Below are 13672 nucleotides of genomic sequence, written 5' to 3' on the forward strand. Positions count from 1 at the left end.
TTTTTTTGTCTGCCGTTATAAGCTTTTCTTTTCTTTCTCTTCATATTATCTGTCCTCCACTCTGTTTTGATGATGATTATGATGACCTTAGGCTTAATGGCACAAGCCCATGGCGGGGGACTGGCCAGGGTGCATTGCTGATACAAACGCACTCATGGGCAGGGAGTGGAGTAATTGGGTAATTTTGTGTCGAATAGAGTCGATTTGGGATTAAACATGCAGATTAAAAAACTTAAAACGAAAAAAGCACAGAATTCTCATTCTAGTAGAGGACTCTACCTGATGCAATTATACATTCTTGAATGAAATCGCACACCCGGGTCAGGCCCTTGGCAATCACGTAAGGAAGAGCTCAGAAATAATTCGGACTGTCAGTGACTGAACGTACGAAAGAGCACTTAATTCGATGTAATTTAAAATTAAAGACCACCTGATTGGATTAATTACTTTTAATTAATTTATTGATTAATCATTCAATTCGTAAGCCGACTGAATGAAGGCACGAAGGAACAAAGGAACGAAGAAAAACGATAATCGAAAAAGCAATATTCGCCCACTGAGAAAATTGCAAAGGTTCTATCCCTCGAGGCGACCTTACGCCGCACTATTACACACGTTAACCCGAATAGCAGTACTTCCCCTCCGTACTGCGCCGGCGAATAGCTCACCTCCCGGACAACGGGAAAGCACGGGTTATGCCCGGAGGCACGCGGAGAGCGCGACGTGGAGGGCCAAGCGTCCAAGGGAGTGGAGGGGATCTTCCCGCATCCGCATCCGTCGCGGTGTAATTGTACGACGCATCGTCGCATAAATCGGGACAGCGCCGCCGGCGAAGGCAGTGATCCGCGCGGTGTACTTCCCCGTCTCCTCATCCCTCCCCCCCTTCGCATCGTGCGCGCAGTTTGAAAGCCGTATCACGGTCTTCGCCGCTGTATGTGCACGCTAGCGACTTCGTCTGTGTGTATGCCTGAGACGCCGATAGAGCGTGTTCTGCAAAGGTGCTTTGCTTGCGCCCCCCCCCCCCCCCCTTCCACCTCCTTTCTCCCCTCTCTATATACACGCACACTTCCACGCCGAAGTGAGGAGTCGGTCGGCTTAGCCCGTGTGCTCACCCGCGTGTGCAAAGCTGTACTGGGACAGACGCACTGCGCACGGCAATTAGTCGTCGCGATGGTGAGCTTTCTCAATGGCTATGCCGCTTGTTACTGTGGTCCCTGAGGCAGTTTATGAAATGGGGCGCCAACTACCTTCATGCGCCGACTCCCTCCAGCTATATTTGTTCATTTGCGCCCAGATTTTGTTCGCTGGCTCGATTTTTTTATCCCCGTTTAGAGGCCATGGCGAAGGCGGTTGCATGCAGAGATATTTTGAGGCTTCGTTCGCTACCAGGAATTGAACTTCACGCCACTGCTGTGATCAGGCTATTGAAACATCTCGTTCATGCCGGTTTATGCCTTAATGCGCACCTGATGCAGAGCTGAGCTACCCGCTTTCGTGGCCTGGTTAAGTTTAGCTCGATGCCCTCCACGCGACTAACGTCGAAGCGAGTAGGACTCGATAGTTATAGAGTTATTTGTTGCTGAAGTTATCAGTTTTTTATTGCGAAAAGGTATCAACAAATCCCGCGATGTTTTCTTGGAATACCCAGGCAAGCTAAGCGGTTGGTCTCGCATGATCACAAAGTTTGGCACTCGATAAACGCCTACAAATCTTTGGCTCAAATTATGATATTCTCAGAAAGAAGGCTTTTATAAATCCCCATTTCAGACTTTCTTAGGCTTTCTTAACCCGACCGCGGCGGCTACGTTTTTATGCAGGCAAAACGCTAACGTGCCCGTGTGCTGTGCGATGTCAGTGCACGTTAAAGATCCCCAGGTGGTCAAACTTATTCCGGAGCCCTCCACTATGGAACCTCTAATTCTTCCTTTCGTCTTTCACCCCCTCCTTTATCCCTTCCCTTAAGGCGCGGTTCAGGTGTCCGCCGATATACGAGACAGATACCGCGCCATTTTATTTCTCCAAAAACCAATTATTATAAGACTTTGTTAGCAGAACCAACGCGCTCTTTGATAGCTCTAATGTGGCTCGAGGAATCTTTTGGGCTGGAGTGCATTTTAATTATGGGTATAATTCAGGGAGTAAGGAAGTAATTTGCAGCTGTTTTTGTGCCTTCATCTGGAAGTTAATGAAAAAAACAACGGTTCCTTGATCGGCGGCTCTCCTCACAAAGTCTAAGTTTGAGCAGAGTGTACGAAGTTCTCTGTTTATTGTATTTCAACCTGAATCCCTAACTATTAATCTTTTCTCCATTAAAATTTAGCTGCGAGCGCAAATGCCCCTGTGTTTTATACTGCCTGCCATTCTTCCGTGCACTAAAAATAGCCTTTGCAGCCAACTAATTCAACTCGCGATCGTAGCTGAGTAGAAGGTGCTACGCTTTCGATTCGCGAATCCACACAAAATTTAAAATTTCATGATTATGGCTTTCACGTTAGGATGAGTTCGGGTATTTTTGCTTGGAAATATTGCGCACTGAAATTAGTTTTGTGTTGCTTGTAATTTAACAAGAGCAAGTTCTGCACAGTTTATTAATTTTTGGGAAGTCTACCAACCGACCATTTATTGCTAACATGCCAGACGAGACGAAGACAAGTTCTTTTGTCGAAACGCTGGCTAAGCATCCTGAGCCTTTCCCTTTCCTTGGCCACTTTGCTTGTGATGTAAGGTTTGTAGTTAGACGCTCCTTGCAGTCGTCATGACGTTTAAAATATGAATCGACCGCTCTATGACAAAGTTTGCATCAACCTATAGGATTGCAGCTCTGTCAAAGCTAGTGCCATTATATCAGTAAGTCAAGAGTCAGTTTCAAAAAGGCAATCCCACGTACGAACCCCTCGTAGTGATCGAACTCCCATCCTAACACACAATAATAAACAACTGACAAGGCACGTTTTGTCGCCTGGTCTGCTATTATTGCCACAGCTGAATGATCCTGCTAATGCTGAGTGGTCTTGCTGTCACTGCTCTTGCAGAGTACGCGTTACAAGTTTTGTAAGTAGTGTTTTCTTTTCTGGTTTTAAAATAATATTTTGCTGTTGTTGGCTAGTGATAGGTATTGTCCACGTGCTTAGCCGTAACGCTTCAGTATACTGTAAATAAACAAACAAGTAACTAATTAAAAGCTTCGCTCAACGATCAGCACGTTATATGACGCCAGTTTTGAGTGTTCTTCGGTGCAGCACCGTTCTAGGAACAGCGTCGCTTAGCGCGGAATGCGTCCACGCCGCGTCGTCACGGACATAACGAACGAGCGAGGAAAAGCAGAAAAATGCGCGACTGGACAAATTAATGGCGGAATTTATTGCTGCAGCGCCGCTGCTTGGCCGTCCCAGTTCATTCCCCATGGCTCAACTCAGCTTTAGCTCGGACAGAACCGTTTTGCCTTGCGTCGGATTCCAACATTTCTTTCTATCTCTCTCTTTCTCACCGAATTTCGCGCTTTTTCTCTTTTCATGAGAAAGGGAGGGATTCACTTGCTCGCGGGCGCTTCGTCCCCCTTTGCGAGCGGGCGACGGCGCTGCGTGCCGTCGAGCGTCGCGCGGGATGAATTATTGAGTCCCGTCCGCGCGCGACACAACAGCACGCCTGAAGCGGCTGCCCGATGACGTCGGCGTCGGAAGCGCGCGGGACGCCGTCGCGCGCTCATTAAAGGCGCGATGCTCTAATGATTTTGTTATAGCGTGGCGTGACGACTGCTGACTGCTCGTTACCGTCCGCGACGCCGCCACCCTGAAGCGTGTTTTGTGTGCCCAGCATCTGCTGCTGTTTTTGTTTGCCTGTTATTCTCTCCCTCTCTCTCCTCCTTCCTTCTCTCGTCTGCAGCCACTGACGTGAGCCCCGCCTTCGACGCTGCTCGCGTTCCTCTGCTGCCTCGCTAGAATTGTGCACACCGTTGTGAGGGCTGCCGGAGCCGCTGAAGTCGCTTTTTCGATGGCGGAATACGCGAACCGAGTCGGGTGTGTTCTGATATATACATTAGTGTACAGTGAATATGTAATCGATAAATAACCTCGGTAATAACCAGCCTGAACTCAGCATTACGTCAACGGCACCGCGGCGGCCGCGTTTTGATGGAGGCGAAACGCAAAAGCTGCCCGTGTGCTGTGCGACGTCAATGCACGTTAAAGACCTCCAGGTGGTTAAAATTATTCCGGAGACCACCACTACAGCACCACTTTCATCCTTTCTTCTTTCCTTCCCTCCTTTATCTCTTTCCTTATGGCGCGGTTCAGGTGTCCGCCGATATACGTGAGACAATTACTGCCTCGTTTCCTTTCCTGAAAACCAATTTTCATTTTCATTTTTACTTCAACCGCTTTTTACCCGAACCGGCTTCTTGTTTTTCTTTCTCTACACCACCGTGACAGGGGTGGAGCCTGGCATGCGAAATAAATGATGCCGGCATATATATAGGTTCGTGCTTGGAGAAGGCAGAGGTTTAAAATGTTACCCCGTTAAGTTCACTTTGTTAAGAACTGTGAATTAGAGAAAATCTAGCGCCAAAACCATGCAAACCACAAGGACGAACAACAATGAGACACAAGCGCTATTAGACATAGCGCTTGTGTCTCGTCGTCGTTCGTCCTTGTGGGTTGCATGGTTTTGGCGCTAGGTTTTCTCTAATTCAGTATGCACCAACTAGCCCAAAAAGAGGTGTTAACAAAAACTGTGAAGAGGCGACATATGTATGCTGTCTTCCTTCTCAGCGATATAGCAGCTGCGAGGTTGGTTTTTATCGTAACTGTTCGTCTCTCATGAATTGACAATATGAATGTATTATTAATCTCGAAATGATCAACGCCACAATAAGAAATATAGAAACATCTCCTACGCTCCTTGGCCACGGTGACTATTGGCTTCTGGCATGTATCTCATAACGAGTTCCTCTTTTTTCCTTCCCTTGTCTACTCAGACAGTAGGCTATTCGTCAACAGGAACAATTCGTGATCGCTCGGAGCATCAGCTGCACTGGATCTTTTAGAGTCGTGAGAAACCAGCTTAAAACTGTGACCAGCCAGCCATAAAGCAGCCGCCGCTAATAAGAACAGAGACGGAATAATACTGAACATAAGTACAAACCAATCTTACCCACTAACTACTCTAAAAAGCCGGCTGCTCGTCGTCTGACGCCACGCCCAGCGTCCACAACTGTGCACTGTTTTTTTCTGCGGGACGGAGCAAAGCTGTCTTGTTTGTGTTCTTATTTCTTCTACAATTGTGTGCTTGTCTGCATTGTTTACGCCCCGCTGCCGCCACCTCTGTGCGTCAGGCGTTGCATTTTGTTTCTTTTTTTTTATTCTGCAAGCGTGACAGTGGCGGCCTCGTCTGGTTTTTCCGCCAGCCATTTAGCGAAGCGCGCGTGCGCTGTGTTAATGAAACTGTGTCGGCTCCCTGGCGGGACAAATAGCAGAAGCCAACGGGCGATACGACTCTGCGCGTCTCTTTTTTAGCTTCTGCCGTGGCTACCGGCTCTAATAGCAGTCTCCACGAGAGCACAGTGGCGACGAGTGACTTTAATCGCGTCACGCTCTAACGTTGAAGCTGTTCGCTACATCGTCGTACTTTACCTGAGCAAAACTTTGGCTACAATGCGAGCGTACTCTGCTGCTTAAATTAAACGCGCGCGTGCCCAGTGAAATGGGAATACTAAAACGTAAAAGTTTGTGTCGACGGAGCCCGAAAAACAACATGGATTCATTTTTCATTTAATCTGTGACGTGCAGGAAGCGACAGATCATTGGGAATCAAAATAAATTGCACTGTGTGTGATGCACCATCAAGAAAAACTGCCTCTTTTCTGTCCTTAGGTTTTCGTCGCTTGTATTTGAGTTATTAATAATGTATGAGGAGTTTAACGTCCATAGGCGACACAAAGACTGCGACGGATGCCATAGTGGGAAGCTCCGGATTATTCAAGATCACTATGGGTTCTTGACCTTGTGCTCACATTGCACAGCACACGGGCGTATTTGTGTTTCGCCTCCGTCGCAATCTAGTCGCCGCAGCCTGGATTCGATCGCGAGCTCTTTGTGATCACTAACCGAACGCCACGCCAAGTGAGCCGCTGCGGTGAGTCAGTAGTTTGCTAGCTCCGGCATATTAGCACCATTCTTTCATCAGCTTGAGATTACGTCACGTGTCTAATTAGTTGTGCGGGTGGCGACACTGCACGAGCTGGTTGTATCGTGTGCCATAACAAGCTAGCAAGGTTACGTCCTTCGACTGCGTATCATTAGAGACATGTTAACATTTAAGTTCTGCGTTCTCTAAAATCAGCGGGCACTATTATTAGAGTGGGTGTGAATGACGATGATGACTGAGGAGAGGACGATGACGTTAATGATGATGACATTGGAGGCGACCATAATTGCTTATTAATGATGACGAGGCAGACGCGAACATTGCTATCATGGCCCGGTGAGACTCCTTTATATGCGAGCCTGTTTTTCAGCTGATGAGCATAATGGAAGGGAAAAGCTGCACATTTAATGCCGATCAGATGGAACCGCCAGAGCTACAGTGAATATTTTATGAGATTTTTGTTTTGAACTGCCGCGGAGCACAGTGAAGAGTGCATGAGATGGGACGATTCATTGAAGCGAACGCATCGCTCTTAACGCGGGGTAATTTTAATCTTTCCTGACCTTTAAGTGGATCGAAATGGCTGTCTTTGTTGCGATGCATAGAACTTATCCATTAGTGTATTCGTGAAATTCTATGAACTTTTTAGAACTTCATGTCAACTAAGGCAGTTATTTATTTAGTTGTCCGATAATTACCGTCATTACTCCTGAAATGTAATGTACATCGAAAGGTAGGGCGGATACAACAAAGTCATAATCCGATCTTCCTACCATAGTTCTGCAGGCAGGAACTTATTGTTCTGATGTCACAGTTGTGAATACATGAAACATCATACTGAATATCTTTACCGTGTTTAGGTGAACGAACGAGAGCGCAGGTGACGGTATTCTTTTGGATACGACCACAAAACAGTGCTATTAACGGACAAATAAGGGCGACACAGGCGTATCCAACAACTGGACAGTTACTGTGTAAAACACTGAATACGAACGAATTAGAAAGAAAAACACCCGCACAAACGAAGCAGAACGCTGTAATTTTTGTATGTGGCGTTATTATGCTAAAATCGTAACAGAATGAACAGCCACAAGGTAATAATTCTGTGCCGCGTCAGTGTGGCAGGTACATTTAACTCACCTCTGCCAGTAAAAACATGCTGAAATGATTTGAAATTATTCCAACAGCCCCAATAACCGGAATAGTTCGGAAATTCTGCAAAGTAATGATGGCTAGTAACGTTGCAGGTACTAAATCATGCTGCCATACTCCTGATAATCATAAGTGCGATTGTTGTGCGGATGGCAAAGGCTCTAGCTCGAAGTCAACTGATTTATCGGCCCTTACGAATCCTCCCGAGGAGGAAAAAGTGGGCTCACCATGGAGAAGTTCTGTGCGTTGGGCCTCCTCCTGGGGTCCACCTGCAGGAGTCCCTGCAGAGGCTCTTGGAGGTGGTGCGGCACCCGGTCTAACAGGTTGTGAAGGCTGCCTTCAAGCTGAGCACGCAAACACAAAACAAGAAGCAAGGATGGGTTAGCTGGTATAAGTACATGACTTAGATAACAGCGCAACAGATTCGGACGACACAGCTTCTGTATTGCGTTCTTCCAAATGGACTTTAAACTCCCATGGACGTCTTGCGGACATATAGGACATCCGCAGGACATCCAAGAGACTTCCAGTGCCCTTTGGGTTGCGTGTTGCCCGTGTTCGTGGCGCTCTAGCATTAATTACACAAAACATAAAGTTATGTGTGAGCGAAAACACCAGCAGTCTTGAGAAGCGAGACGCGCCTGTAATTAGTTTTCTATGCGAGGCCTCGCTATGGAGAGGCTTCCAGTGCGAGAGCACGTGATAGGCGTGAGTGAGTGTTCGTTTTTGCGATGTTTTTAAAACTTGCATGTGCTTATGCGACAAACGTGACAGGCGAAAACATAGCTGTTGGATTTCCTCGTTCTTTTCTAGCATGTCTTTTTCTGTTACGGCTGAAAACATCCACCGAACTATTCATGCATTAGGCAGGCAACGTTTCTGCTTAAGCTGCGCCACTTCTGCCACTTGTCCTTTCTTTCATTTTTCATTTTCTACATCTGAGCACTCTGTTAGTCCGCATGTTCCGTAAGGTGCACACTTTACTTTCACATTGTTCTGCCGTTGTTCCGGAAACGCATTCAATCCTCCAAAACCATATGAGCATTCCATATGCCGAAGACAGAGCTTGTTACCGTAAATGAACGGCGCACATCACTTGGTGTATAGGCATGCTTCTAATTAAAACTCTCGGGAACGTCAAAAATCATGTTCAGCTTTTCAAGTGCTTGTTACTTCTGTTTTTCATTCTTAAATTTTTTAACGTTTTTTCAGTGCTCATTACTGTTGTATTTTTCACTATTAATTTGTATCTTTGAGTGGAGAAAACAATTTCATCTGTACCGCGCTGTTTCCCCTGTGTACAGGTTGTATGGGGCCCTGAACCTAGTAAGGTGCAAGGAAGCACCTTTTGTTCGGGGTGCTTTAGTTTCTGTATGACGAAACTGAGAATAAACTTCAACTTTAACTTCTTCCTGCCTGACGTATATTTTAGTTACGTTAGTAGGAACTGGCGACCCACTTAGTGATAACATGGGTACGAGAGCCCACACAAATATTCCTAACGTGGAAGAGAGGACAATATACAATGGCTTTACACTGTAAGCTTACTGCAAGTAGTCCCCAAGAGTGATGCCCAAAGGGCCAATATACGTCGGGACCAGTATCCCCCCACCCCCCTTCATAGCAACAACCACCACCATCACAAGTGGCATAAGTTTGTGCTGCGCGATTTTCTACCGACGGTACCTGCACACCGTAATTTTCTGTGAGCCTGTGCATGCTGGCAGTAATTAAATTTAATCTTTTTGATGCGATAGCATTAGAGTCCACATTCTGCAGAAATGGCAGCATGTGTCAAAAATTTCATTGATTGGGCGAGAGAGGTCACGTGACCGCGTGACATCATCACAACCTGTCCATCGTGGCAGGTTAAAATCCGTCCAGTGCAATAGAAGGCCCCATGACCTTGTAACCTGATCACAACCTGCCTGCCTGCCTGCCGGCGTTGGTGGCAACCGGTCCACCGTATTGTGAGCAACCTTCCCACGGGGGCAGGTGGGTTTTAAACTAATGATTGGTAGAGAGAAGTTGCGTTACCTGGTGACGTCCTCAAAACCTACCCATGGAAGAAAGTAGAAATAGAAGCAAGAAAAATTGCGAGAAAACCCTGTTAGAACCAGTTCTTGGCTCCTGCTGCACAAAAATATAAAAAAGGGGGTCTCTAACGCTTTCGCATTCCACTCTTAAGGTGCCTTAAGAGTTCCCCAAATTTCATTTTGGCTGCTTCGCAGTTTCGAAAAATTCTCTAGCCACGCGTGCCAGTTTGCTTCTCTCGTACAGCGGGAGAGAGACTCGTACCACTTCTAGCTGCTTGTTGTAGGTGGTGGTGGAGAGGTTGCCCTCGATGATGGAGCGGCCGTTGTTGAAGAGCGCGCAGATGACCAGCCCCAGCGAGAACATGTCCGACAGGGGCGAGCAGCTCGAGGTGGCCTGCACCTCGGGCGCAGTGTAGTCCAGGTCCGGCTGACCCATCTTGGGCAGCTTGGATGTGAACGGCTGGCAGCTCACGGGACTCTGCGTTGTTTCAGTGCGAAAGCTCTACTTCACAACCAAAGCTGCAAAAGGCCGATTAATCGCTGAAGCCTCCAACAAATATTGCCGCGACCGGGATTCGAACACGCGGCGACGTGAACAGAGCACCTTCGGTGGCCACCGCATTGGAACATTATGCTGTTGCCACAGCTGATCGCCCCTCCTGTTAAACTGCAACACACTCTCCCACTGTGAATTGTTGTTGTTGTTGTCTTTGTGACATGGCAGATACCCACGACGGGGGATTGGCCAGGGTTCAGTGGGGAGACCCCATAGAATAGAGGTTTTCATCAACTTCCGTCTGGGGCACGAACACATCAGATCAACTTAACCTCGACCAGGGCTTAATCTGAGTCTAATATCGTCTCCAGACGTGCCGAAGACCCAGCAAAGCAAAACCATGAGCCATGCAGGCCAAAAACACATGCTTTATCACCTCTACTCGGTTTAAATACGTTAATATCCTACCATCTTTTTTTTTTTTTTCACGGCATTGGAAATATTCAACAACCGCGAACGCTTGCAGGCTTTCTATGAATAGGGTACGCAAGTGCCTCGTTTTGTGTGGCTGAGTCACGTGGGATTTTTAAGTTTAAATAGTACAGGCCCGTTGAAATGCGTGGCTCTACAGAAATCATTCGAGAGAAAAAAAATGACATTACTCTCCCTTCTAAATTACTCGCCAGTTCTGTCCGGTCAACGCTGCTGCCATGAGCATGCGTCAAACATGATTATTGTTCTCCGGAAGGCCATGCTTTCAGCCAGCTGGTGTTACATACTGAAAAGAATTTGGCGGAAAAGCATACACAAAGGACAATGGAGGAGACGCATATGACGGTTAACAAGCGCTTTTCAATTGTGTGTGTCTCCTTCCTTGTCCTTTGTCTCTGTTTTTGTGCCAAACTCCTGATGCATATTGTTCTTGTTCTTCAGCGAGAACTTTCTGGGGGACAAGCGGACTGATCTGAATTGATTGAAAACTACAAAAAGTACACAATCCTCTCTCGCGCTAACAAAAGTGAGTCATAGTAGTTGTTAAAGCCGCTGCAATTCAAAATTTCTGGAGGAAACAAGTGCCAGAAAGAAATTGAAGGGGACTGGACGTACATGAACTACTAAACAATGTTTCTTAAACAGAGGTCATAAAATAAGATAGCAGGTAATAGATCTTACACGAAACGAACTACTACTACTACTAATATTACTACAACCACTACTACTACTACCAACATCACCGCCACCACCACTACTACTACTACCGCCACCACCACTAGTACTACTACTACTACTACTACTACTACTACTACTGCTACTACTACTACTACTACTAACACCACCACTACTACTACTACCACCACCACTATTACTACTACTACCACCACTAATTCTACTACCACTACTACTAGTTCTACTACTACTACTACTACTGCTACTATCGCTGCTATTACTGTTACTATTATTGTAATTATTTATTACTGGACTACTTCTATACTTTCGCGAATACTAAGAACTACAGCTGAAATTACCGTAACTACACAACGTAAACCGCCCAAAAAACCTCCGTAGTGCAGCAATCACCGCTGAACACACGCAAAAAAAAAAGAAATGGCACACTTGTCACGCTTTTATTTAACGCAAGTGCCGTGCGTCTGCCCTCCGCCTCAACCCCGAGCCATTAGAGGCTCCGTGCGAGTGAAATCAGGCCCTGTTTGCTGGAAGGCGTTTAAAAGGCGGTTGGAAATTGCCCGCTGCTCAACGTCTCCGTTTCGCCGCCTGTTCCTGGAGCTCAGACGGGAGCGCTAGGGACGCGGAGGGCGTCGTTTTAATTGCGTGGAAAGACGCAGCGCCCCGCAGGACACGCAAGGAATGTCTGTCTTTGCGCAGCTCTTTCGGAGGTGGTTAGTGTGGTAGTTAAGCGCTTACGCAAACCGCGGCATTCTTAACTAAGGGACAATACAAGGAAATGCGTCAAGGCTCATTCCGGCCGGTTTAGCGACCAAACGTCTTCATTTCTTGAAGGCATTCCTTTCGTGTCTTCTTAAGTCACAGATCTGCGGATCAGTTTTAACTGCACCCACAGTCTACAGGTTCAGTGCACAGCATTGATGACAGCACGCTATTTTTTAATGTTGCTTGATTATGAGACATAAACTTCAAGGCTTTTTTGTCTATTTTGTCTGGTGTTTCTAACTTTTATATATTCCGGGTGTTTCAGAGAAAACTTTGAGTAATTTTCAAAAAAGAAAGGTGTTTCAGGTAAAAATATGGATTTCGCGGCTTGGTATTGCCACGGCTGACGGACACGCGAAGAGCGGTGAATCTTATTAACTAAGGAAGCTCGTTAACTAATTTTCAATATATAACTTTTTATCTATTAGATATCGGCACCTGGTTGCAATTAAAGACTTGTATCCGATCGTTAGTAACCACAATACCAGTTTTTAGAGTTTCGAAAACGGGATTACCCTAGGCGCTGTGGCTCGACAAAATTTGGCTATTTAGACTAGTTTCGTGCACTGGACGGGTTGCTATGCCTGCATGTTCTTCGAACGGGCATGCATTTTGGCACAATGTAGATAAAAATTTGTCGGGCCATAGTCCGAGAATAATCGCGTTTTCGAAATTATAAAACTAATGTACCAGTTACTAACAACCGGCTACAAATTTCTAATTGCACTCAGGCTCTTACTCTAATAGTTCAAAAGTTATTATCGGAAATTAGTTAACCAGCTTACTAGTTGAGATAGTCGAGATGATTCACCGGTTTTCTGGTATTCGCCAAATGTGGCAATACCATGCCGCAAAAACCATATATTGACCTCAAAAATTCTATTTTTGAAAATTACTTAAAATCTTCCCTGAAACATCAGGCCTGTGCATTGAATATTACATTAAATACAAAATGACATTCTGCTGTAAATATATTCATTTGTAGTTAGTATACGGGACTGCATGCAGCAGTATTAGCTGCAGAGTCTGCCAGATTATTTTTATCGATTGAGGGTAGCTTATCAGTGTATGCTTAACGAGCTGAACTCGTTAAGCTGCTAAAACAGCTATAGATAGGTTTGACTCGTGGACACGTGAGTTGTTTCAGAGGTGTAGTTTACCTTTTCTCAGTGAACTGTACGGCTTTTTTACGATCCTAAAATACTTCTCCAACGTACACTAATGCATGTGTACGTTTGATACTTGAATAAGTGTTCTTTTCACGGCCCCGAAGAAACTTAGCCCGCTGTGAAAGGCACTGTTTCAAAAATCGAGATGAATTTTGCTCCTGATTTGTCGAGTATAGGTAACGAAGTTGCTCTTGGTTGACTGGGCAGATCGCTGAAAGCAGAAAGGAAAAAAAAAGATGGTTTGTCCTTGACTGTTTAATCATGATAATTAAGCAATGGACGAAGCAACGAGGCAAAAAAACAAATCTCCGCTAACGGTGTAAAAACCCATGACACGCGTACGCGACGTGTCCAGTGGTTACCCAGGTAACTTGAGATGGACATTGGTCTCGCCGGAAAGTGCAATTAGTGCCACTAAATCTAATTAGAAACGCGTTTTTTCTTCTTCGGTATATTGCAGGATAATTAGTTGAAGAACGGACTGGTAAGATAGAGGGTTCTAATGAAGAAACTGGACTAAAATTGACTTACAAATTCAATGCTATTAGCATAATGAAGCTTTTAAAGAGAACATTGGATCGACAGTGCAGCCTCTAAAAGGACGTACGGAATGATATCTTTTTCTTCTAGAAATTAAACTCAATTTTGAACTTCAAAGTTGTCTTTTTGCTTGCCCTGTTTGATGTCGGGCGGTCAAGCTCCATCTCCGGTGAGGCACGGACAGCGAA

General features: G+C 45.8%; 1 protein-coding gene across 1 annotated transcript in view; it reads right to left on the reverse strand.

Moving 5' to 3' along the window:
* bma (SCY1-like protein bma) overlaps positions 1-13672 on the reverse strand; it is a 183341-nt gene that overhangs the window by 45481 nt on the left and 124188 nt on the right. The window contains exons 7-8 of the mRNA XM_077640381.1: positions 9592-9807; positions 7521-7637 (exon numbers count right to left, since the gene is read on the reverse strand). Of these exons, the coding sequence (XP_077496507.1) occupies positions 7521-7637; positions 9592-9807 (333 nt within the window). The remainder of the gene's footprint in view (positions 1-7520; positions 7638-9591; positions 9808-13672) is intronic.

Source organism: Amblyomma americanum, chromosome 10, assembly GCF_052857255.1.
Source record: "Amblyomma americanum isolate KBUSLIRL-KWMA chromosome 10, ASM5285725v1, whole genome shotgun sequence".
Taxonomy (NCBI): domain Eukaryota; kingdom Metazoa; phylum Arthropoda; class Arachnida; order Ixodida; family Ixodidae; genus Amblyomma; species Amblyomma americanum.